General features: G+C 46.4%; 1 protein-coding gene across 3 annotated transcripts in view; it reads right to left on the bottom strand.

The window, feature by feature from the left end:
- Nucleotides 1-3,126: 3,126 nt before the first annotated feature.
- The window catches only part of RUNX1 (RUNX family transcription factor 1), a 264,480-nt gene continuing 240,441 nt past the window's right edge, over nucleotides 3,127-27,165 (bottom strand). For 2 of the 3 annotated variants that reach the window (XM_061167359.1, XM_061167360.1), the window contains 2 exons: nucleotides 13,851-14,012; nucleotides 3,128-7,960 (listed from right to left, as the gene is read on the bottom strand). In XM_061167359.1, coding sequence (XP_061023342.1) covers nucleotides 7,485-7,960; nucleotides 13,851-14,012 — 638 coding nt within the window. In that variant the 3' untranslated portion in view covers nucleotides 3,128-7,484. Of the gene's footprint in view, nucleotides 7,961-13,850; nucleotides 14,013-27,165 lie in introns of all 3 variants that reach the window. The other variant, XM_061167361.1, reaches the window with a different exon arrangement.

Genomic DNA, 27,165 nt, shown 5'->3' with positions numbered 1-27,165 from the left:
GTAATTAGCCTCCAACTAATAAAAATAAATGAAAAAAATTACTGTACATTAACGCATATATGTCGAATCTAGAAAAATGGTACAGATGAACCTATTTGCAGGGCAGGAATAGAGACACAGATGTAGAGAATGGGCATGAGGACACGGAGGGAAAAGGGGAGGGTGCAACAAATTGGGAGATTACGATTGACATATATACATGATCACGTGTAAAATAGCTAGTGGGAGCCCAGCTCATGCTCTCTGATGACCTAGAGTGGTGTGATGGGGGTGGAAGGGAGATTTAAGAGGTAAGGGATATACATGTACATACAGCCAATTCATTTCATTGTACAGCAGAAACTAGGGCAGCGTTGTAAAGTAATTATCCTCCAATTAAAAAAAAATAGATAAATGGAGGGCAGGCTCTATATTATTCTCCACAGGCCCTGTACCAATTTATAGGAAGGTGTGGAGGACTCCAGATGAGACTCCCCCTCAGAAGACTGACACACTCAGTCCTACAGAGAAGAAATTTTTAACCTGAAGCCTCTCCTCTGTCTCGAGCACTAAGCAGAGATGAACAATCTCCATGGAAGTCCTTTTGACTCTAAGCTCCACCCTCTTTAACTAGAAACTCTCCCACAGAAATTTTCCCCCTTCTGCTTTTCACAGTAGCAAGGAGGCATTATTTGAAGAGACAGGCCACCCTTGAAGGTTTAGACAGCTCCTTTTTCATCAGGGAGTGTCCAGTGTTGCTCAGAGTTTCAGTAGAGGAGACTGGTTAAGAGCAAGGGGTCCTGAGCTGGATTGCTGGGATTTCTATCACTGCTCCTCCAATAGCGATGGGACCATGCGAATGGCTTAGCCTCATGGACCTCAGTCTCCTTGTCTGTAAAATGGGGACAATAGGATATCTTCCATGCAGCCGTTGTCAGAACTGCATAAGCTAGCATACATGAAGCAGTTAAACCAGAGCCTGGCTTGCAGTGAGTGTTAGTTGCTCAGTCATATCTGACTCTTTGAGACCCCCATGGATTGCAGCCCACCAGGCTCCTCTGTCCATGGAACTCTTCAGTCAAGGATACTGGAGTGGCATTAGGCCCCTGAAAAATCTACTTTTTTCTTCAGGCTGACACTCCTCCTCTGGAAAGCTTTGAGCACTTTGGAGGATCAGACACTAAGGTTTGGATTAAAAACTTGCTACAGACAGGAATCAAACATCTATCTGGCAAGTTTCTGTTTTCTATTTCCTAGCACAGGGCCCCGACCCTAGAAATCTAATAATACCTTCTGAAAGAGGTACCTGGAGACACATGCCAAAATGTAAAATTGTTTTGAATTGGCAGCTTTGTTTTTTTTTCAATGCACAAAAATTAATTCTTGCATAATGTCCTAAGATATATACAGGGAACTGTTGTCATAGCAAGACGTTGGGAGCAACCTAAATGTCCATTAATAAAGAAAGGGGTAAATTGAGTAAAACCATGACATGTTATGCAGAGCAGTCTTTACAAAGAATGATGTAGATCTAAGCGGGCTGATGTGGAAGGATGCATGTTGTATACTAAAGTGAAAAATCTATGCAGTGATATGCATATGAGATGATGACATCGGATGATACTAATATCATATATTATCAGAGGATAATATCATAATATCAGATGATATTAATCATATGATGCCTTTCTGCACAGGTATAGATTAACTACGTGGTGTATATTATGGGTACAGAAAAAAGTCTGGAATAGTGAACACAAAACAGTGAGTAGTAATAGCAAGGAATGGATTGGGCAAAGTAGGAGACATTTAAATGTTTTATTTGATATGGTTTACATGTTTAATAATGGAGAATGGAAAGGCACCCCAGTCCAGTATTCTTGCCTGGATAATCCCATGGACAGAGGAGCCTGGTCGACTACAGTGCATAGGGTCGCAAGTCGGCCACGGCTGAAGTGACTTAGCATGTACACACATGTTTAATAATGTGTGATGTCACTTTGTGTATTTAACATTTATTGAACATGTATTATGTGCCAAGCACTCTTGAAAGCATCTGATATGTATTAACTTATTTAAATTACATAACTTAAAGCAGTATTAACTCTATCTTACAGGTGAGAAAAACTAGGCCATGTTAACTTGTTCCGTGTGAGAAAGAATTGGAACTCAAACCCAGGCAGTCTGACTCCTGAGTACGTGATTCTGGTGGCGCTACTTTCTAGGCTCCCTTTCTGAATGTATATAATCTGATTCTTCCACCAACTTCCCGCCCCTATTCATTAGTCGTTTACCTTTTACACCTGTCATTTCTTTTGATCCCAATTGCTTTGGTTCCTGACATTCTTTGTGGCCATCTTGCAATTCACGTAAGACGGTGAGGCGGCAGTGGTGAGAACTGGAAACGAACTTTGGCCCAGTTCTTGGCCAGGGGGCACCTTGGAGAACAGTCTAGAGACTGAAATCCTAATATGCCTTTTTGCACAGGGGTGGTGGTAAGTGGAATCCTTATAATCAACTCCTCATCCCAGTCATCAAGGCTGACTTGTATAATTTACAGAAATGGGAGCAGGTAAGGGTACCTGGGAAGCTTCCCAGGTGGCGCTAGTGGTAAAGAACCTGCCTGCCAATGCTGGAGACATGAGACATGGGTTCGACCCCTAGGTTGGGAAGATCCCCTGGAGGAGGGCACAGCGACCCACTCCACTATCCTTGCTTGGAGAGTCCCATGGACAGAGGAGCCTGATGGGCTACAGGCCACAGGGTCACACAGAATGGGACACGACTTAAATGACTTAGCATGCAGGCATGCAAGGGTGCCTGGTCTCAGGTTGAACATATGCCCTTTCATCTTGTATCTTCTTTTTTGAACAGGCATTTCTGCATGCTTCACTGTTCCTTGGTACCCAAAGTAGCAGCCCTGGAAGCCTGGGCTGTACCAAGGCCATGGTGTTTTCAGGAGTAGGATGCTCTGAGAGGAGGTACAGACCTTGGCTTCCAGACTTGCAAGGGGCCTTCCCTTCCCCACTCTCTTTCTCAGAGAAAGATGAAACCAATGTGATATGGTATGCATACTTGCCAAATGGTTTATTTGCCATTTGCCAATGATAATATTGGACTTACACAATAAACTGGGGTGCAAAGAAAGTAAGGCTCCATTGGTTCCTAGGCAACGGCAGTCCGGCTGCCCTGCACAGGCTGGGCCAGCAGCCTGGCAGAGGGGATGGCCAGTCAGATTTCGTTCAGTGAATGGACCATGCACGATGGGGTGTCTGCTTTCCTGTGCTACCTAGAAACACCTTGGAGAAGGGCTTCTGGGGTGTTTGCTCATAATGCATCTCGTTTAAAATTCAAGATTGATGGGTCCCTTGCAGAAAGTGTTCATAGGTCAGTACCAGGAAGAAAGAAACCACACAATTTCCAGCATGCTTTGTGAATGGATCCAGAAACTGCTACACAAATAGACACAAGGTGGGGCCGAGGCAGGCAGTGACTGTTGCTCATCATGACGTTTTCAACAGATGTGTTATATACTGTCATTTCAATTTGGAAGTTTATTTTTTTTCCATTGATTTTTATACATCCAGAATATCACAAATAACCAAGTTTTTTTTTTTGCACATTCATTTACCCATAACAGAAAATGAACTTCTTAAAAAAAAATTGGAACCATGCTATTAGCTCTTTACAAAAGTGAATAAAAAGTAGCTCGTTTTTAAGTCTAAAATAAACAAAGAAAGAAGCATTTTTTTGTCTACAGTATTTAGCAAACATAAGAAAATATCCTTAGAAACACACACAAAAATTGGAAAAAAATTATTACAGGTATTAACAATATTTTATAATGAAAGCTTAAAATCTATTTACATACATAAATACAATTAACTTTGTTGATGCAACTCTTCTGGAAGGAAAAAAAAAGCCAAATGATCAGCGTCAATACTGATCTGGCTAAAGGGAGGGGAAAACCCCAAAGAAAGAAATAGACCAAAAAAAAAAAAAAAAAAACCCCCAAAGATTGTATACTGCAGGTAAACAAAAATCATTTTGTTCAGATGTGAAAAATATTTTGTGATATCATTGTTAAACCGAGTTTTCATGTATAAAAGACTCCAAACATGTCATCCCCCAGAAAACAAAAAACATTAAAAAACAAAAATTACCAGGACGGAATGTCCCAAGGAAACAGGTATTTCAAGAGAGAAATCGGCAATCCTAAATTGCAGGACATTCGAGTGAAACCATTCATTTCCTTTCTAATCAGAGCATTTCTGTTTATCTGCACAGAAACCCTAGGCAGCAGAAAGTCTGTCTCTTAACTCACTGATTGTAATTTGCCCAGAAAGGCTTCTATTGCTGCACTCGGACAGCAAGCAGATCCAAAATGTTGGCAAGCTCTCCATTCTGCTGGAAGAAACCCATCGGCAGGAGAAAGGCTGACTCACTACGCTCTTTCATGTAGAGAGGGAAAGGGCAGCTCCTCCAGTCCTGTATTTGGTGTCGGGACGGGTGTGCGTGCTGTTTCCTTATATAAAGTTGGAGAACAGAGGAGGTACGAGGAGAGAGAAAGACGGAGATGTTTAGTGGGGGCAGAGAGGAAGAAAAATGTTAAGTATTTTTAGAGAGAAAAACAAAAAGAACAGAAATATGTGTCTATGTTGAACTTATAAATAAGGGCATTTACAAGCAGTAGAGATGGCTTATTTAATCTTTCTTCTTCTGGACCAATGCTCCCAGATACATCCAGTTATTACTTTATTGGCTTAAGGGTCTACTTGATGAAAGGACCACCTTAATTTACCTGAAGGCAGTAGAATGGAATTCTTCAGGGGCAGAAAATGCATTAAGTATGAGGCTTATCTCTAAAACAACGAAGGTTTAACTTTTTCTTTCTGGAGAGATTAAATACTATATATGTTGGTAATGGTCTGTGAATCTCTGAATGGCCAAACCCTTGGGTCTACAACAAAGTGACAAGCTCTCCTCACACATGGCTTTGAAAGTGAAGATTCAATGTGAGAGATTTATATCATTTCCCTTGTAGGGCATTACGTTGATTTTGAGTTGGAATATCTTCAGGTACCAGAACTGAACTGAAAAATATACTTTTCCTTCATTTTTTAATCAACATTTTGTCAGGTCAGATAAGGCAATGTGCTGAAAAGAACACAAGTTCAATTTGGGGTGAATGGGCTAATGGTCCTTTTCAGATATTAAAAAAATTGAAATCTACTGACATTTAAGGGTAATTTTGCTGCAAAAAATGTAATACAGAATAAAACATGAAAATGAGTTATGGAGGGAGAATTATGTCTAAAATGAAAATAAATAGAATATTCTGAGTTTCTCTAAGATCTGCTTTAGCTCTTTTCTAGATAAGAACGATCTGACAACACAAACTGCTTTACTCTTTAATTCTTACCAAAGTGCTACTGCATCTGTGTAAAACAAATAATCAATACATATATATATATATAAGAAAACTCAAAAACAAGTTGTTTTAAATAAGACCAGCTGTTTTGCTGCCTGCAGCCAAAGATCTTTCTAATTTGAATCCTTAAATTTATAAAATAAAAAATCAAACACTGTTCTGAAGTCCTGCTTTCAAATACTCTTCAGAGTTGACCTGAAATCATTTCAACTAATTTAAGAGGTACATTAAATAACCACCAGATCATTTTGAGCACACATATGTTAAAATCAGCAGTTAGTATTTATGAGTTGTACAACAACTGCCTTGTGACCAAATCCTCCAATAAAAATAGTGCCATAAAATTTACAGTGACATTGGATATGTTTGAATTGTAGCCATGGGCAGTGACATGAATCTTTCCTGTCATGTTGATGCACCGGCAAAAGTGCACACACCCTATAGGGTAGGGTCTCAGCCTGGTGAGAGCAACACAAAGCTGGGTGGAGAAGGAGCAGCATGGGATGGGTCCTGCACAGGTGGGATGACGGATGACGCCCTCCCCACATGACTTCACTGAGGCAGGTGGAGGGAGTTTGGCTTGTTTGGGCCTGCTTCTGGGCCCACCCTATGAAAACTGACCTGGACACCTTTGCTGTTAAAGGCATCCCGTCCCTTCCACTCCCAGCCTTGGGGGACAGCCACAAGCTTTCTTCTGCATCAACCAACAGATATAGTATCAAAGAGGAATATCTCCTTGGAGCTGAACGAACATCTGAACTCTGGGTTCAGATGATCTCCTTCCTACCCCAGAATGGAGCAATTAAGGAACCCCTAAATTCATTCATTTGGTTTCCATGTGGATACCATTTCTCCACACAGCTTACTTTGGACTCATTCTGTTATAAAGCATGCCTAACATTATTAAGAGGCCATGGAGTGAGCAAACCCCCTAGGCAGAAAATAAATCCTCTCCAGAGGTGCAATCATTGGCATCTACCCCAACCCTCTGGAACCAGATTTGAAGGGAGGGAGTCAGGTATGAGACCTTTTGTTGAGCTTAGCAGAAAATTCCATACTTCAGATCTTTGGAGTGACCCTCAGTATCTAAAAAGCCTAATAAAAACATGGCTGCATTAGCTACTGACTCCTTTGATTAACATTAAAGGGAGTTTAATGTAAACAATATTTAGATAACCAAGTGATCACATTACCCATCCTTTTTTTTCCCAACCTTCTTCAATGTGATACAATTAACTCTGGCTACTATCAAAAACAAAAAATGTAGTACTTGATATTTTTCTTAATATAAGCACATTTAAATAATAAAAAAGTATCAACACATTAAGTAAGTGTCTAAACATCAAGATACATAAATATCTAGGGATTCCTTGTGGGAATACAGTAGTTGAAAATGACCCAAAGCTGCAGCTGTTTCTCAAAAAAACAACTACACCAAAAGTCCAAAAGAAAAGTTAAATAAAACTTACAGAAAAAGGAATCATATTTCTTTCATTTGTCAAAGCAAGAAAGAAGCAAAGCTCAAATTTATATATATATAAAAATAAAAAAACCACCCCAAATGCAAATACACATTTTGCAATTTATAAGGTGCTGGAAAAGAAAATTAAAAATATGAATCAGATGCCAAACAGAATGAGTTGCATCTCTGCCCGCCCCGCCCTCCCCCAACAAAGAAAACCCCAAGTTCCATACTCTTTGGAATAAACGACTTGGTTAAAAAGTGAAGTCAAGGTTATAAAATCTTTCTTTTATTCACAGCATTGCTAAATCAGAAGCATTCACAGTTTCCCTCTGGGAATCTTCCTGTTTGCCTTAACGACGTGTCCACAGGGCGCTGAAGCGGACACCCTCAAGTTGCGTCAGGTTAGAAGAAAAAAAATCTGAGACGGGCCCACAGCGGCAGGGAACTGCGCGGACTTCAGAAGCGAGAGATGGCGACCGCAGGCAGTTGGCAGGGGGCGAGCACCCCTCGCCGGGCCCGCGTGGGCTTCTCCACAACGCGACGCTGGGCCCCCGATGGGCGCTTCCGGGACGACGTCCGGCCACACGGAGCGCGCGTGCGCAGCCTCACTCAGTAGGGCCGCCACACGGCCTCCTCGAGGCGCGCGGCGGGCGCCATGTTGGTGGGGGAGTTGCTGTGGCTGCCCTCGGCCTCCACCACGTCGCTCTGGTTCGGCAGGCTGGGGTTGAGCAGCGCCGAGCCGGTGGACGCGTTGGTGCAGGGCGGCAGGATGCGTGGCGGTGACCGCTCGCCGCCCACCATGGAGAACTGGTAGGAGCCGGCCGACGCGCCATAGTACAGGTGGTAGGATGGCGAGCTGGCCTGGAACGGGCCACCCTGCGCCTGCGACGAGCCAGGGTAAGGCGGTGGCAGGTACGTGTGGTAGCGCGTGGCCGAGCCCATGGCTGACATGCCGATGCCGATGCCCGACGTGACGGGCGTTGGGGAGTACGTGAAGGCGCCTGGGTAGTGCATGCGGGGGTCGGAGATGGAGGGCAGTGCCGGGAACTGGCGCGGGTCGCCGAAGGCCGTCAGGTCGGGTGCAGCTGTGTGGTGGGCGAGAAATATCGTGAGATTAGGATTCAGGGAGGCCACGCCCCTTCCCTCACCCCACCGGGCCCAGGAGAATTTCCCATAATGCTGCTGCCATCCAGGGAGCGGGTATATTGAAGATGATGATATATGAGTGAGTGGGTTAGTCGCTTAGTCGTGTCCTACTCTTTGTGACCCCATGGACTGCAGCCCTCCAGGCTCCTTCGTCCATGGGATTCTCCAGGCAAGAACACTGGAGTGGGCTGTCATTTCCTTCTCCAAGGTAATATGTGATCTCATGCAATGTAATAAGGTTGTAATATAATGTGTCGTCATACTTGCTTAACATAACAGATATAACTGACTTAATATAAACAAATATTCCTATAATTCTGAGGTTGGCACACCCACCTGCCAGATTAACCTGCTACCAGTTTTTGTATGCCCACAGTCTAAGAGTGTACTTTTTACTTTTCTAAATGGTTGGGGGAAAAAAAATCAAAAGACTTTTTCCTGACTTGAAAATGATATGAATTTTAAATTTCAGTGTTCATAAATAAAGTTTTATTGAAAGGAGCCTCACTTGTTCTTTTATGTATTAACTATGACTACTTTTTAAGTCACCACTTCAGAATGGTCATGGCAGAGACTGGAGGGCCAGACTGGAGGGCTCAGAAAGTCTGAAATATTTAGTATCTGGCCCTTTGCAGAAAAAAAGTTTGCTACCTCTCTATATAATCAATATATTAATATGTCAGTATTAATGTCTTATAACAATATATGACAAAACAATATAACACTAGAAGAACTACTAATATAATAGATGCATTAATAGATTAATATTAATAGAATATATATAAATATATATAACCCCCAAAGAGAGCTTCCCAGGTGGTGCTAGTGGTAAAGAACCCGCCTGCCAATGCAGGAGACATGAGACACGGGTTCAATCCCTGGGCTGGGAAGATCCCCTGGGGATAGGCTTGGCAATCCATTCCAGTATTCTTGCCTGGAAAATCCCATGGACAGAGGAGCCTGGCAGGGCTACAGTCTGTAGGGTCACAAAGAGTCGGACACAGCTGAAGAGACTTACCATGCACGTATACATAATATGATACTGTCATAATACGTAATAACATTTTAATATGTTATACATAATTTCAGATTGACTCCTAGAAATCTGCCGTTTCTATAGGCCTGCAATAGATAAAAATAGGCAGTTTCCTATTATTGAAGCTAATGCATGCCGGAGTAGTGGCTGGGAGTGGATGTTCATGAACCACCAATCTCTTTCTCCTCCACATCTACCTTCAGACTAGTTCTACATTTTTAGAAACAGTACAGCCTTGATTTCACATGCTTTTCTCTAATATGCACCGTTTATTTGTTAACAGGAATGGCCACAGGGCCTTGACTTACCTACTCCATTTTTATACATGTTGACATTCTACCAGCAATGGCAAAGCTTGGTCTATAAAACTCATTTTGTTAGGATTATGCATTTACCCTTTCACAGATGGGCTTTGGCAGTCTTTCATTGCATCCTTCTGCCTTTCCCTTAATCACAGGCTGCCCTTGGGAACTTTTGGGGTGGGGTTTGGGTGCCAAGATGGGTTTCCTGTATCCCATAGATCAGTTTCCCAGCAGTGGCACTGTTGACATTGGGGGCCAGCCTTATGGGGTGGTGCGGGCCTGTCCTGTGCATGGTAGCATGTTTGGCAGCATCCTTGGACAATGCCCATCAGATGTTAGTACCCTCACTCCCCTCACTGTGACAACCAACAAGGTCCTGACCTTCCAGATGTCCTGGGGGTAGGGGTGAGGGTGGGGGCAAAGTGCCCTTCCGCTGAGACAACATTCCTACTGTCGATGTAGGATGGTGTCCTCGGGGAGTTTCTGTTCCTCAGAATTATTCATTAAATGACCAGGCCAGGACTGCAGTCTTTACGTCAGCAAACCCAAAAGGCATCAGCAAAACAGAGTAGACGCAAGAACTGAATGTTTTAAAATTTATAAGTTCTCAAATCAACATATGAAATAACTCCAGGCTCAAGATGGCATGTGGCCTGGGTCCTTTTGTGTTTAGGCCCACAGAGAAGCCTGACAGAGCCAAAAGCTTGCTCTGAAAGGAAAGCTACCGGGGTGGATTAATCTGTTTTTGGACAGCTTCGCCTGTTGATCAACTTCCTCATATTTCAAGCCTATTATTCCAGCAGGGAGAGCTAGTGTTCTCTCTCTCCCCTCTCCCCCCCCCCCCCCCATGCACTCTCTAACTTTGGGGTGCCTGTGATGAGGGGATATACTCCTCATCAGAGAGGTAATTAAAGTTTATAGAAACAACCGAAGTCTGCAGCAAATCTCTCCACTAATGAGGAAACCAGAAGTCTGACTTTCAAACAAACAGTCCTGTTAATCTTTTCAAAGCGAGTCAGACATGTGGGTAGGGACAAGGCCGTAAACTGACAGCGGCTCTGGGGCCGCCCTTCCATGGACACTCTCTCACTCGTCCTGAAGCCAGGCCGCACCCCATTCCACAGGGTTTGTCCCTGCCCGCTGGGGCCATCTGTGAGCAAGCCCTGTGTCACTTGTTTGTGTTCACACAGAGAGCCGTGACATGCTTGAGAGTTAACAGGAAGCTTTACTCCATTTTTCCAGTTAGATTTCTATAGTCAGGGAGAAGCATTAGGCAAACACAATCAATTTGTTGTCATCTGATGCAATACTCCGGACACAAGTAAATGACTCCACCCATGATTCCTTTTGCTTCATTTGCCCTGAGACAAAAAGGTGAATCCACTGGAAAATGAATGAAAGGTCACCCTGTTTCACGACGGTGTCTGGACATGCTCTGCCAGTCTGTTCCAACTACTGTGTGGTAACCTGGTGATGGCAGCAAGTTACCGGAATCCCGAGTGAGCCCGTGATTTGTCACAGGCAAGTAATGGAATGATGTTACGGTCTCAGCTGTCAGGGGAAAACAGTTCTCTCACTTGTGGGCAGAATGTCTAAAAGCTCTTAGATGCTGCTTGCGGTTCTTCTTCTGCCCAGAGTACCAGTGTCACACTACGAAAGACCATCCAACGTGCCAGTTTATCCTTTACAAACACACTGTGATGATGAAACAACCTCGGCCCATGAGTTAGGCTCATTCAAATGACCTGTTCAAATACTTGTTCTCATTTTTATGTCCAGCCTGACACCCCCTACCCAAGCAAGCCCCACCAGTCACGGACAGTTCACTGCGCCCCCGGCCTTAGCTTATTTGTCCTTTCGGCTGGCCTGGCACTCCCTTATTCAAGAGCAGTGTGGGCAGAAGTGGGGACCTCTGACATTCACAGGGAGCTTTTAAAAGAGGAGGGTATCTGGGGATTAGGCGGTATAGGTATTTGAGTTGGAAATGTTGCCCCACTGATGGGGCTAAATATTTGTCATGACAGCTAAAAGTCTTCCTTCTGCAGCTTGACGTGGATGAAAGCAGTCCTATGCCGGGCCCCTCCCACTGCCCCCAAAGGATTAAACAGCCTGAGCAGATAATGGCTGCCTTAAAAGGATCTTTCACATGACTCAGATTAATGCTTGCTGTCTGTCGCCCAGGTTGGCAGCTAAACATTATTTAAAAAGAAAAGAAAAGAAAAAAACCTCCAGATGACAACTCTTTTCAGACAAGGTGTGGAGTCTGTCTGCAAAGCAAAGAAAGACACAGAACGCAGGTCCCTCCTGCAGAAGGAAGCTCAGGTGAGGCTGGGGCGCTCCAAGCTAGCTGGGGACAGGGTTCAAGGAAAGTGGGCTCCGAACTGTGACAGGCTCTCAGAAGCATTGATGGGTAGACCTATGGCTGATTCTTAATGTAGGACGGAAAAACCACACAATTTGGTAAAGCAATTATCCTTCAATTAAAAAAATAAAGTGACAAAACAAATGAACAAAAAAAGAAAAGAATAACACTTGATTTGGCATTAAAAAAAAAAAAGCAAAAGCAGCTTCTTGTAACTATCCCAACCCCCTCCTGCCTCCAGGCGGAAGATGACACTCTTCAGGCCTGGACTCCGGGCTCCATTTCTCAAAGGGAGATGTGCCAAGTTGAAGAGCAGCCTCCCATGCTGTTCTCTGCTGCCACTGGTGAAAGCTCCCCTGGAATTCTCCTGGGTCCACCCTCCAGGACAGCGCAGGGTTAGGCTTGAGTGCCGAAATGGGACCTGGCTTTTATCTCCTTCACACCCTGGGGCAGTAAAACGCCCTTCCACGGCTCCCTGGCTAATTGAAGTCCAGGCTATTCAGAAGTATAACCGTGAGACAGGACAGGGGAGGGCGCATGTTAACTCATTCCTATAAAAAAAGAAGAAAAGAAGTCACCCTCCCCTCTGAACTGGTCAGCAGAGCAGCTGGCCCCAAGGGATAAGGTGCTGGAGATCCTGGGTGCTGACCAAGTCAGAAGACTTGTGGCATACGTTCCAAGGGACAAGACCCGCAGCAGGGACACTTCCAAGGAAAACAGTCATTGCTTCAGATGCAGGCCATAGCCAGCAGAGTAGTGCCACCAAGAAGAAGAAACAATAAAAGACAGCCAATCCCAAGGGAGCAGAGCTGCTGCAGCAGCAAGCTGAGCGGACTTCATGATTCCTACACCAGTCTCTTAACTCCTGGGCCCAGCAGGTGCCATGAAATTCTTGGCACCAGTGGCCGAAAATAATGTGGAAACTGGGCAAGTAAGCTGGCTTCCCTATTTCACTATCACGCCCAAGAACAAGTGAAGACAGTTCTCAACCGGGGGACGGTGTCAGCCCTCGGGACATCTGGCAACATCTGGTCATTTTTGGTTGTCATGACGGGGGGCCGGGGGGTTACTGCTGGCATCTAGAGGCCAGAGACACTGATGAAGGCCTGACACTGCACAGCACTGCCCCCCACAGTGGAGAAGAATTATCTGGCCCCAAGTGTCAGCAGTGCTGCTGTTGAGAATTGGAGCGGTATTCTGTGAAGCTCTGAGAAGAAGCTCAAGTATTTGGGGGAAACCTTAGGTAATCACTGTTGTCCGCAGAACACAACATCCCACAGCACTTGAAAATGACAGATGTGATGCCTTTGCCCCTTTGCCTGCCCCCTTAATCTGATATAATCTGATCCCAGGAATCGAAAAGCAAGAACAGCCGCCCTTCCCCCCCAACACACAGGAAGTGTGTTCGCAGGCCTCCTAAACCTGAAGTTCTCTGAAGTGTTTTCACAGTTTGGTCCATCTCCAATTTCAAAGCCCCAAACAGGGAGTTGCTTCTTTTTGCTTTCAACAAAGGAATTTTTCTCTGTAACTCCAGTTTCCCTGCCCACGAGCAAAGGTGAGTGCCAAGCCCAAAGGTCCCATAGGTTAAATGACTAATATTTAATGAGCTCGTATTAACAACAGTTATGCCAGCCATGACACCTGAGCTCTCCAGGCTGTTCCTCTGGCCTGGTGTGAGCAGCTCGTAGCTGGAAGTGTCCCACTGGGGTAGGTCTGCATCCCGTTGCACGTGTGCCCCAGCGTGCCATTCACGTGACCTGTGTGAGCTTGCCACCACAGCATGGATCATCCCATCTGAACTTCAGAAGCTGACTACTTGTGCCTTTTCTATTATTGACCCTTCAGCTCCCACCCTTGCTTGCCAAATAAAGGTGAGCACCCCAAAAGACCCAAGGAATCCACTTTTTCCAAGCCACTTCTACCTCCACATCCATAATCTCTGCCTCTGAGTGTCAAGGAAAATCAGTGCATGGGTGTGAGACTTAAGAGACAGACAGCGTTGTCTTTAACCGCATTGTGTCCAATTAAAAATGACTGCTCCTCCCTGCCCCCGCTTCATGCATCTTGTCTGGCCTCCAGAAACTTCCACGGCAGCCAGACTTCAAAGAGTGTATTTTCAAGCATCTTACTTGAAAGTCGACTGGAAAGCTCGGCAGAGAGGGTCGTCATGCCGCTGGCCCGCCCAGGTGAGATGGGTGTGGCTGGGTGGACAGAGGGAGAGGCGATGGATCCCAGGTACTGGTAGGACTGATCGTAGGACCATGGTGGGGATGGCTGGATCTGCCTCGTATCTGCAGAGAATCGGGGAGGTCAGTGATGCATGGAGGTGGGCAGGATTTGAAAAACGAAAGCATTTAGTAAAAAATACCCAGCTACCTTTGTTGAACTCTTAGATATGTTTATGGCCTACTTACCAGTGTTTAGTAAACTTTCTTAAGTCCCAAGTATTTGCTTTTGTGATGACTTACCCCCCCCCCAAATGATACTGATATATAATTTATGTTTAACTCTTGAAGATTTTCCTCTGCTAACTATTCAAAGGTTTTATGTAACCTCACTATCCCAGGTAGCTCAGTGGTAAAGAATCCGCCTGCCAGTGCTGGAGATGCAGGAGATGTGGGTTCCATCCCTGAGTCAGGAAGATCCCCTGGAGGAGGGCATGGCAACCCACTCCAGTATTCTTGCCTGGAGAATCCCACGGACAGAGGAGCCTGGCGGGCTACAGTCCACGGGGTCACTAAGAGTCGGACATGACTGAGTGACTAAGCACCCACACACAATGATGAGAGGAGCTGGTTATGCTTTCCAGGTGGAAGTGTTAATATTCAAACTGTTGACCTGCTGCACATACGGACTGCCCAGGCTTACCAGTAATTAGAGTTATCATTATCAGGTCATCACCCATCTCTGTACTCAGTAAGCAGAAAAGAATGCAAGGGTTTGGGTCTTTTTTGGTACCTTAGACAAGACTATTCCATGGCTGTTTAATGTTTTCTGTACAGGTGATCTCTGTCCCAGGGATAATTGATAAGAAAGTCTGGCTGGGAAACTGGCAGCAAGGCTTGATCACTGTTCACAAACCCGGCAGTGCAGAGCTGGTTCTGTCATCTCAGACTAACACAGATGTCTTGTATTTTTTTTTTTTTTTTGTTAAGACCTCAAGTTTGCAACTTTTAAAGGGCAGAATGTTGAGCAAGTATTTTATAGACTGCCATTAAAAGAGTCCTGCCTGGGATAGAGAAGAGACAAAAATCTGACTTCAGAAGGTTTAGGTAAAAAGGATTTTGTAAATTTGACTCCAGCATTCATAGACATCTTAGTTTTCAAAAGCATCATACTGTTTGCAGATGAAAGGGAGGAGAAAAAAAAAATCCCTTCTATTCTTAGATCAAATGTGTAAGAAAATTAAAAAACTGACCACTGTCCCACCACAGGAGAGCTTTACATTCTGTCTTAGGATTAAACATTAGTTTTCTCATTGCATCCCACCTTCTTTGTGGACAAAGGTGACAGCAAACAACACTAGCTCCCAGGGGTCTTCACAGCCGCGGGTTCAGGGTGCTGGGAGTGAATACAGAAAGAGCAGAGTTCCTGAGGGAAATACCAGCTGTTAAGTTCTGTGTGTGTCGTGACATCAAGAAATGAGTTATTCCTTCTCATTAAACAGTGTCTATCTCGGCTCCCTCACTTGCCGGGGGAGCAGAATGCTGGGGCTTTTCACTTGCAGCAGTTAGCTTTCCCTCGTCTTGAATGCCTTTGAAACCATCACAGTGGAGGACAGAATCAGGCATCTGGGGACTCGAGTCTACCTTCTTATCCTTACTCTTCTCCTAACAGCCCTCGCCCCAGTTCCTCTCATACTGATTGACTTCTTTCTTTTCTTTGAAGTAACTGGCCTAGAACGAATCTGATCAGTTCTCGTGAGGTGGATGAGCTAGAGCCAGAGTGAAGGAAGTCAGAAGCATCATATTAGTAACGCGTATATATGGGATCCAGAAAAAAATGGCACTGATGGACCCTATTTATAGGGCAGGAATAGAGACACACAGAGAACGGATCCGTGGACACAGCGGGGGAAGGAGAGGGTGGGATGGACTGAGAAAGTAGCGTTGAAACGCATCCATCACCACATGTGAAACACACAGCCCGTGCGAAGCTGCTGTGCAACGCAAGGGGCTGAGCCGAGTGCTCTTAACAGCCGGGCTGGGTAGGATGGGGCGGAGGGTGGGAGACAGTATGCTTAGGGCTGATCCACACTGCCGTGTGGCAGAAACCAACACAGCCCTGCAAGGCAATTATCCTCCAGTTAAAATTTTAAAAAAATCCTGACCTTTTAATTTTGAATGTTGAAAAACCTGGGGAAATAATTTAGAATCTTTGAAACCCAATGTTAAAGAAAGGTCTTTATTTCCATCTGAATTTGAGAGAATCTGAGGGGATGGCAAGGAATAAAGTACCAGTCCACTCCAGACTCAGTGGAAAATACGTGCTCAACCACAGTCGAAGATCCTGCATAATCTTAGAGCAAACAGTGCTTCCAGTAATTGAAAGCAAATAGCAACAGCAGATTGTTTGATATTCCCATATTGCTACAAGGATTTTGCTTTAAGTGAAAATAAAAATTACACCCTCAGATATTTTCTATTAAGCCATGTGTATGTCCTGGATATATATGTATTTACTAAGTGAATATATATGGTACTCAAATATTTTAATCATTTAAAAAGCAAACAAAAGAGGTTTTATAATTGTCATAAAGCCCTCTGGGTGTGAATTGCAGTACAGTAATTCATGCCCTGTTGTGTAGACAGCCCAGCACCCCTAACCCCACGTCTAAAACCACAGTAAGCATAAAGTATTATGCCATGATTCATGCTCTGTCATGTTTTACTGTAGTGAAAAAGTTGTGCTAGGCTTTTCTAAACTCATAATTAAACCATGCAAACGTTGCATAATGTTTCACAGCCTTTTAAAAATATGCTTTGGTAAAATGATCTTTATGATTAAAGTCCAGGTTCTGTGATTTTTTTTTTTTTTCTTAACACAGGGTTTCAAATTCAACATCTTCTGAGTTCACACCACAACTCAGCCTTTCAGTGCTGGGAGTGGGGTGGGAGTGGGGAATGAATGGGCAGTACTAAAAGCCCAGTGGCCCATGATCAGTTTTCATATCTGCGACCACAGTGAACTGTGTTTGGCTTCATTGGCAGCAGTGGGCCAGAAGGTGGTGATGGCGAGCTTCTCATGTCAGGCGTTTTGCGTGTTTTCTTCTAAATGTTACATGGACTATTGATGAAAACAAAGCAAAACGAAGGGCCAATAATATGGTTTATGGTGAGTTTACCATTGAGTTAACATTCTTGCCGTGATGGGGCCAACATGAATACATGAAGACAAGTATGGAAACGACAGTGCTCTGGGCACCTGAGTGCTGGGCTGGAGGCAAGAGAAGTGGCCTCTAGCCTGTCTGTGTGATGGCCCTGGATCATGTGCTTACACTTTCTTATTCTCATCTCTGAAAGGAGATGATTGCTAAGCCCCTTTCAATGGTGACAGTGCAGGATCTTAATTCAAATAGGCCCCAAACAATAACTCCTTGGAGCTTCACAGGTACTGCCAGTGGTAAAGAACCCACCTGCCAATGCAGGAGACGCAAGAGACACAGGTTTGATTCCTGGCTGGGGAAGATCCCCTGGAGGAGGGCATGGCAACCCACTTCAGAATTCTGCCTGGAGAATCCCATGGACAGGAGCCTGGTGGTCCATAGTCCACAGGGTCGCAGAGAGTCCTGGACATGACTGAAACAACTTAGCACGCACACACGCATACAATACTTCTCTGCTTATATGTTAATCAGAGTTAGGGAAGGATAAGGTGGGCATGTGAGGTGAAGAACAGTGCTTGTGATAATAAATACGTATTCCAGGAAGGGGAGGTGGGATGGGGGTAAGATGGCGGTTGTAGAGAAAAGAAAGTCACAGGCTGAGGAAGAGAACCACTGTCTGTCAATTTTCAGAGGAGCGCTGCTTGTTCTCGAAGGGAATGCCTCTCATGGGTCAATCCACCAAAATGAAGAAGTTTCTTGAAATGTACTATTAATACATGTGTAAATTTGTGAGTAAGACCAGTTAAGTCACTGCCCCATTGGAACTTAGAGTCTGATATTAGTAAAGGTCCCAGATCTGTATGATGTCTGGAGAGTCGTTTTCTTATCGTATTAATCATCATGCTGAGTTACTTCATTCATTCACTCTTAGGCTCATGACGTTCCTCACTTCCTCATTCATTCATGTCGCCAGCGAACATTTTTGTTTGGTTACGGCCACTGTTTTTATTGACATATTTTCAGTTTCATTGAAGAAGACAGCATGCAAAAACAGATGGGTAATGTAAGCAGGAAAGAAATTCTAAGATGCAAAAGGAAGTTCCAGAAATGAAAAACACTGTAACAGAAACGAGAAATATCATTGATGGGCTCTTTGACAGATTGGACATGAGTGAGAAAAGAATTTCAATGAAATTGAAAATATGTCAATAGAAATTTCCCAAACTATTGGGAAAGTGAAAGTGTGAAAGTTGCTCAGTCCTGTCTGACTGTTTGCGACCCCATGGACTATACAGTTCATGGAATTCTCCAGACCAGAATACTGGTGTCGGGTAGCCTTTCCCTTCTCCAGGGGATCTTCCCAACCCAGGGATTGAACCCAGGTCTCCCGCATTGCAGGCGGATTCTTTACCAACTAAGCCACAAGGGAAGCCCTATATGCCAAACTATAAGGTAAAGATAAAAAAGAAAAACAGAAACAAAAATCAGAATATCCACGAACTTTGGGAGAATTTTCAAATATGTATAATATATGTGTAATAGAAATATCAGAAAGAAAAAGAGGAAGAGAAGAAAGCGGAGGGGAAGGGATATTTGTGAACCTCCCAGAATTAATGACAGCCAGCAAGCCACAGATGCAGGTAACCCAGGGAACACCGACTAAGCAAAATAAATACCAAATAATTTACATCTAGGCATATATTAAAACTACAAAAAAAAAAAAACAAAATCCCAAAGACAAAGAGAAAATCTTGAAAGAAACCAAAAAAGGAAAAGGTGGGTGGGAGCACCTTACCCAGAGTTGAACATTGGTAAGAATTACTCCAGATTTTGCTCCAGAAACCATGCAAGCAAAAATAGTGTGTCGTAAATAAAGTGTTGAAAGGATAAAGCTACCAACCTAGAATTCTATATTCAACAAAATTTCCTTCAAAAATGAAGGAGAAATAAAGCCATTCTCTGACAGACAAAAACGGAGCTAATTTATCTAGCAGAACTGCCTTGTGGAAAATGTTTTAAAAAAAAAATTTCTTCAGGGAAAAGGAAAATAATACATGAAACTTGGATTTACATAAAGAATGGAAGAATGAATTAAGATGAAGTCTTACTCTTCGTATTCTTAACTGATCCAAAAGGCAACTGTTTAAAGTGATAACAGTAATGTGACAGGTGGTTGTAAGATATGGGTAAGTGACATGAATGACAGAAATGGGAAAGAAGAAGTGGTCTTGTGTTATTTGATGGTGACTTACATTCACTACACATGTATTTTTCAGACTCTAGGACAATCACTAAAAACATTTTTAAAGTATAACTGATATGCCAAGAGCAGAGATAAAATGGAATGGAATCATATAAAATGCTCAGTTAAAGCCAGAGAAGGCCGAAAAAGAGGCAAAAAAAGAACAGGTACAATAAATATAATAAAACAATTACAAACATGGTCCATGTTAATTCAGTGATACCAGTGATCCCTTTAAATATGAATGGTCTAATGCATGTGTCAACTGAAGGAGATTGTCAGAGTGGATTAGAAACAAAATTCAACTATGTGTTGTCTACAAGGAAACTAAATATAAAGCCTCAGGTTGAAAGTAAAGAGGTAGAGAAAAGACTGGGCTACTACTAATCAAAATAAAGCCAGAGCAGCTGTATTAATCTTATATAAAATTGATCTCAGAAGAAGGAAAATTTCAAGAGATAAAGGGGAATTTCATAAAAAAGTTATACACTGAATCACTTTTCTCTACAGCAGAAATTAACACAACATTGTAAATCAACTATACCTCAATAAAATAAAGGGGAATTACATGATGAAAAAATGTGATGTCTAAGAAAACATAAGAATCCTTAATATGTATGTGCCTAACAACAGAATGTCCAAAGACATGAGATTCAAAGTGATAAGACTACAGCGAGAAAGAGAAAAAGACACAGTTACAGCCAAAATCCTCACAGCCCTCTTTCAGTAACTGATACATCAAGCAGGCAGAAAGTTGGGGTACAGTTGATGCAAAGAGTGCTATCAATCAACATCTTTTGAAAACTCCATCTGACAGTAGCAGAATACACATTCAAGATCACAGGGAACATGCACCACAAGATATACCATAAAACACACCTTAAGCAAATAGAAAAGAATGGAAATCATACAGGGTCCACTCTCAGGTCACAGAGATTTAAACTAAAATGTCAGTGACAGGAAGGCAGCTAGAAAATCCCCCAAATACTTGGAGGCTCAACAACACACTTCTAAATAACCCATGGGTCAAATATGGCTCAAGAGAAATATTTCAAACTAAATGAAAATCCAACATCACAATTTGTGATGCAGAGAAAGCGGTGCTTAGAGGGAAATTTATCGCATCTTAATGCATTTATTAGAAAAGAAGAATGATTCAGAACCAATAAGCTTCCACCTTTGGAAAGTAGAGAAGATGCAAAATAAACCTAAAGCAAGCAGAAGAGAAGAAATAATACAAATTAGAATAGAAGTCAAAGAAATCTGATACAAGAAAGGGAGGGAAAACGAAGGAAACCAAAGGCTGCTCTTTGAAGAGTTTAAACCTAGAAGCTGTCATACACAGCGAAGTGCATCAGAAAGAGAAAAGCAAATATTGGATGTTAACGCATATATGTGGAATCTAGGAAAATGGTATAGATGATCTTACTTGCGAGGTAGAAATAGAGACACAGATGTAGAGGACAACCGTGTGGACACCAAAGGGGGAGGGGAGGCTGGCTGGGATGAACTGGGAGATTGGAGTTGGCATATATATACTGCGTATATTGACACTATTGGTACTGTGTATAAGCTAGCTGATGAGGACCTACTGTAGAGAACTCTACTCCGTGCCCTGTGGTGACCTAAACGGGAAGTTCAGTTCAGTTCAGTCGCTCAGTCGTGTCCGACTGCGACCCCGTGGACTGCAGCACGCCAGGCCTCCCTGTCCATCACCAACTCCCAGAGTTTTTACTCAAACTCATGTCCATTGAGTTGGTGGTGCCGTCCAACCATCTCATCCTCTGTCGTCCCCCTCTCCCCCTGCCCTGGATCTTTCCCAGCTTCAGGGTCTTTTCCAATGAGTCAGCTCTTCCCATCAGGTGGCCAAAGTATTGGAGCTTCAGCTTCAGCATCAGTCCTTCCAGTGAATATTCAGGACTGAGTTCCTTTAGACTGCTTTGATCTCCTTGCAGTCAGACGGGAAGCGGGGTGGGGATTTCAGTACAGCTGATTCACTTTGCCGAACAGTAAGGAGATACTGACACAGTAGTGTAAAGCAGCTACACTCCAGTTAAAAATAAAACGCATTCTCTCATGAAGAAGAAGAGGAAAAAAGCCCTACTTTGTCCTCATGTTCCTGGAGGGCCACAGGAGATTATGGCCAGAGATGCCTCCCGGGTCTGTGAACACTCATGTCTGTCTATGGACTTTTTAACCCCCAGGTTTTTGAGAAACCTGGCTCCCCCATGGGCCAGGAGAAAGTTGATGGGGGCCCTGTTGCTGGTTCGAGTTGGAAGGCCCTTTCCTTGGCTGTCTTGTTGGCCTCTTTAAAGACGTGCTCTTTCAGTCACCGTTCAGAGCCACTTGAAAACAAAAGACCAGACAGTTGTATACATGCCCAGTGTCTATTTTTAGAAGAGCCAAGCCAACGTGCTGAACATACAAACCCTCAGGGCGGCGCCGGCTTTCTCCCTAGAGGATTCCCGCCCCCGTCACCGCACCCCCTTTTCAAGCTTGGGAGGCAGAAGGGCAGTTCCCAGGGTGCCCTCCAAGTTCACCTCAGCCACGGGCAGCTGGTGTAATGCCCTCCTGGGGGCCTCAGCACACACAACAGGATGTGACTCAGGACTCAGAGATGTGAGTCAGTTTCCAAGGCGATGTGTCAGGGCGAGCCCCGGTGACGGCTCACTGGCATCTCCCTGTCTGGGACCCCCGGACGGTAGATGCAGGCTCCTCTGGGAACAAAAGGGGGTACTCCCAGAGGTTCCAGTGCCCCCCTCAGAGCCGGGTCAGGCTCTGCTACAAAAGAGGCATTTCCTGAAATGTCCAGCTGTCCGTCCGAAGCCCTGTTTCGTCCGGCCTCTGCAATGCAGGTGGCACAGCCACGCAGCAAGCAGGCACAGCGGCCCCTCACACGTGTGCCCAGGCAGAGACACCCATCGGCCTGGCGCTGCTATCAGTGAAAGCCCCTGGTAATGGGAGTCGGTCCCCGCCAGCCCTGGGTGCCGGACTAAGAAGCTACGGAAGAGCTCCGGGGATCTGCCCACCATTTATTTGTCTCCTCTGGCCACAGACTCCTTGGTTAGTCATGTACAGCGAGCAGCATCCATGGTTCCAGCAATTACTCCGAAGGGACGCACGAGGCTCCAGGCAGGGGCAGAGACCTGCCTGAGGATGCTGCGTTTTTTTAAAGACGGTTGGGGTCCTGAGGGATCCCATCCTCGTAGCTGACTGGAGGGCCCAGGAGGTGGCAGGCTGCCTACTGTGGCCTCGTCCCTACCCCCTCATTGTCTTGGGGACCCACACTGTCAGCGGGGGAGGTCTCCCTGGCAGGGAGAGGCTTCCCGACGTTGTGGTCAGGGCGCTGGGAGTCCAGCATGCTGGTCCTTACCCAGAGCTACCCCCAGCTCCTCCCGTGGCTCAGCACAGCCTCTCAAACCTCTTGTTTCCTCATCTCTGCAAATGGGGGTGACCAGACTCACCTGCCTCACAGGTGTTGAGAGTTAATTACTGTTTGTGGAGCAGCTTTGAGCGCCGCAGATGAAAGGCGCTCTATAAACGCAAAGAGCCATTCCTCATTAGACCTGCTAGACAGTTCCCAGGGGAAACCGTCCAAGCGCTTGCCACGAGGCCGCTCCCCTCGGCCAGATCAGAGTCTGAGCCACGTCTGGAAAAAGGCTCTGGACACAGGCACCGTCGTCTCCGAGGCAGGGCTCGGGGGATAAGTCACTGGCTTCTAGAAGAGACAAGGGTCTGGATAACACCCGATTCTCTGCCAGCACTGTCCCCTGCATCGGAGGGATGTTGGCCTTCAGGTCACACGGCCAGAGGGACCTTGCTCCCAAGGGAAAGGGAGGCACCTTCTGCCCTCGGCTATGTCCCCTGCCTTGCAGACAAATTATTTCCCTGGACACTGTCAGACAAACATCCGTTGCAGACATCTCACCAGTAAAGATTTTTCTGCACCCTCACTTTCTGAACCTCTGCCGCCCCCCTCCTCCCCGAACACACTTTCCAGGCCTGAACTGATTGTGCAGATGGGCTGGTAAATTCCGGTAAGGCCAGGCCATCACAGGCACATTCAAATTACTCCACAACCGCCCTGCTAATTTCTGTCCACTCCTCCACATCTTGTCTCCTCCAACAAAAAAATCTCAGAATGTAGAGGGTAAAGGTATCTCTCTGCTCCCAACCACTGATCTCCAGCAACTTCGCCCCCTTCACTGGTCCTGAAAGGGATGAGCCAGAGAGGAGGCTGGGAGATCTCAGGCAGCTTCTAGCTTGGGGCTGAGTGCCCGGCACCCCCCACCCCGGTGGGTAAATGAGGACCCTCCCTCATAGGAGCCAAATTCCTGACACCTAACATGCGGGAAGCCATGTGTGGGAGACACACAGCACCACCCCCCAGGACTGTTTAATCGCTCAGTCGTGTCCAACTCTTTGCAACCCCATGGACTGTAGCCCGCCAGGCTCCTCTGTCCATGGGATTCTCCAGGCAAGAATACTGGAGTGGGTTGCCATGCCCTCCTCCAGAGAACTTTCCGGACCCAGGGATTGAACCCATGTTTGCTGCACTGCAGGTGGATTCTTCACCACTGGGCCCCTAGGGAACCCCGAGTACCACTAAAGAAACGGAATTTGATGAGGGATCATTCCACCGAGGGCAGCACGTGCTATTAAGAGGACTGTGCAGGTTTGACAGTCTTTTGTTCCGTGGCCCAGGGCGTGAGGCTGTCAGAGTCCCTTGCAGATGGGGGTGGGAGAGGGGACCTACAGGACTTTCAGGGAGGCAGCCGGACCTCTCCCATGAAGTAGATACAGTAACAGGTGTCCCCTGGGCAGATCAGGGTCCTTGAAATGCCTCAAGGTGGCAGCAAGCAAGAAAAAGAGTGATGATGTCACTGGGACCTGGGGGGCCAGAAGGTGACTGTGAATTGCCGGTACTGGAGGACGCGCTTATGGCACTGGAAACGTGCACAGCAGGTCCCCAGGAGGCCACTTTGCAGGCTGGCTGCCTCTGAGGTCCCACCCCATCCTGCGGCTTTGTAAAAACTTAGAACCTTTTGACGAATTTTACTATTATCATGAGATTTATGTATTTGTCCTAAGTGAAAGCAGCTTAGCTGTGTCCGACTCTTTGCAACCCCGTAGACTGAGAGTCCGTGGGATTCTCCAGGCCAGAATACTGGAGTGGGTATCCTTTCCCTTCTCCAGGGGATCTTCCCAAACCCGGGGATCGAACAAAGGTCTCCCGCATGGCGGGCGGATTCTTTACCAGCTGAGCCACCAGGGAAGCCCATTTGTTGTAAAGTCTCAATAAAAATCCATCTCACCACACACACACACGCCTGCTCTGGGCTGTCCTCACACACATTCTAAGAGTGGCTTGAAGCCCGTCAGGCATCCTCTGCGTTTTGTGCTCTCAGGTGACGTGGCCCCTGATGCATCCCGAATGAATTTGACACCAGACACTCTGACTTGAAGCAGTAGCACAGCATCCCGATAAAACCAGAAGAACTCACATGAATAGGGAAACAGAGTGCAATGAAGACCATTTTGAGAAGGGCGAACTACAACACGAAAGATGCTGAACTCGCCTTTGGTCTGAGTGGCTCCAGACATTTCCGGGTTTTGGGAACCTGTCTCTGAGCCACCCCTTGGGAGGAAGGGCCTGCAACAAGGGCAGGGCTTGGAGGGAGGTTCTGAGAGATGAGGGCTGAGCCCCCGGCTTGCCCCTCGCTCCCCGTGTGCTGAGGCAAGCAGCTTAAGCCACGGGAGACTCAGTGCCCCACCCCCCCCACCTGTGGGGGGGGTGCATCCCGGGAAGAGGAGACGGGATTCCAACCCCATCATTGCTCACACAATATCCCTCTCCCAGTAAGCAAGCTGAAACTCCAATACTTTGGCCACTTGATGCAAAGAATTGACTCAATGGAAAAGACCCTGATGCTAGGAAAGATTGAAGGTAGGAGGAGAAGGGGATGACAGAGGATGAGATGGTTGGATGGCATCACCGACTCAATGGACATGGGTTTGGGTAAACTCTGGGAGTTGGTGATGGACAGGGAGGCCTGGCGAGCTGCAGTCCATGGGGTCGCAAAGAGTCAGACACGACTGAGCGACTGTACTGCAGTCTTCACTCCCTGTCCCTTCAGAGGAAGATTCCATGTCCAGAGAGGACCCACATGGTCCCACTGGAGGGAGGAGGGGGCTGAAACCTGCCTGGGCCTTGGCCCCGAGGTCCCTGGTGCAAAACACCCCCAGCCCCTTCGCCGGGAAGTCAGGGCTCACCTACACGGGCTGCCTCCCCCCAGAGCACCATCCTCCCCACCGGCCTCCCCACCGAGGGTACCCATCGCTGCAGAGAATCCAGAAAGTGGAGGATGCACATTAAGGATGCGTGGTTCTTCCCCTTCGGGGGGCTGGGACTCAGGTTCATGGCAATGGCTCTTTAAGAGCTTCCATTCCAAGCTCCCAGCCAGAAGAATATCCTCACAGAAGACAAGGGAAGTGTGGGAACCCCCGAGTGGGGGGGTGGGGGGGCGGCGAGCTCAGCCCTCCTATGTGCGCTCACCGGCCAAAGCAGCAGCCCCCCCGCCCAGCGTTCTCCCATCCTCCCCTCCTGTCCTCGCTGGCTGGCGCCAGCAATCCTGCACACTCAAGCCTTCCCCTTTCCCACACATCAGCCCAGGCTCCTGGGAGTGCCAGCCGTAGGACTGGGGGCTCGGACCCCTTGGGACACCCCCCCCCCCATCTGCACCTCTCTAGCATCCTTTCGCGGGGGACACTCCATGCCTGCCTGAGGACCAGCCCAGCACTGTATGGTTCCTGGCTGTCCCATCTCCTCCAACACCACCGGTCCACTACACGCTGGAAGAGTCTCTGGATGTACAGAGCAATGCATATCTCCCCTCTTCCAGGGCATTGCCAACGCCTGACCCTCCTCTCTCCACCCTGCTGCGCCTGCAGTGATGGCACGTGGAGGCAGCCTGTCCTCTCCATGCTGGAGATACGAGGCGCTGCGATTCCCAGACTCCCACCTTTTCTGTTGCTAACCTCGGGGCGACTGCAGGACCGGCCGTCCTGACCCCAGCATCCCGCTTTCATCCCTGGAACAGGATGCCCTTCCAGACCCACCAGCTCTGGTTCCCCGTCCGTAAACATCTTTCGGGAGGAGGAACATTTTATTAGACGTCTTAAAACACGAGGTTTCTCCCTACACAGAGAACCCCACCTCCCCCTCCCTCTCGAGAAATGGCTCCTTTTACGCTTTTTGTGCTTTTTTGAAAATCGCTCACTACTCAGACACTTTCCAGCAGAGCAGCAAATGGGAAGGAAGAAGCAGAGCTGTGCCACCAGGTCACTTGGTGGCAGTTCTGTGAGCCAGAATATAACTAGGTGTCTTTGGCTCGTGAGCCGGGGGCATCCCTGTCGGCTTCCCCTGTGGGATCCCATGGCTCCCCCTGCCTCCACTCCCCCCACGCCGTCTCCCCATCCCACCCCACCCGCCGGGAGATCCACACAAGAGGAACCGGCTCAGCTCACTTAAGCCTGCAGCAGTTTCTGCACACCCCGAAGAACTGACCTTGACGTGAACTAACTGGGACGGCAACGGATGAATAGCACAGGTTGCCGAGGTGGAGTTCTGCGGCAGGGAGGAGGCCTTTGAAGATAAGAGCTGCCAGTGCTTTCACAGGCTCATCCCTGGTGCTCTGAACAAAGGACGCAGACTAATAAAGGCAGACTCATCTGGGGGCAATCTGCGCTCACAGAGGACCATCACCCCAAACTCTGATTCAGAAAGGCAAACAGAAATCTGCTGGAATTCCTTTTAAACTGCGGCGCGGACCTGGATTTAAAAACTGACACATCCACATGCACAAAAACTCTTGGC

This window comes from Dama dama, chromosome 19 (genome assembly GCF_033118175.1).
Source record: "Dama dama isolate Ldn47 chromosome 19, ASM3311817v1, whole genome shotgun sequence".
In the NCBI taxonomy this organism is placed as follows: Eukaryota; Metazoa; Chordata; class Mammalia; order Artiodactyla; family Cervidae; genus Dama; species Dama dama.
The sequence above is the reverse complement of the archived record's forward strand: the minus strand, read 5'-3'. Positions and strand labels throughout refer to the sequence as shown.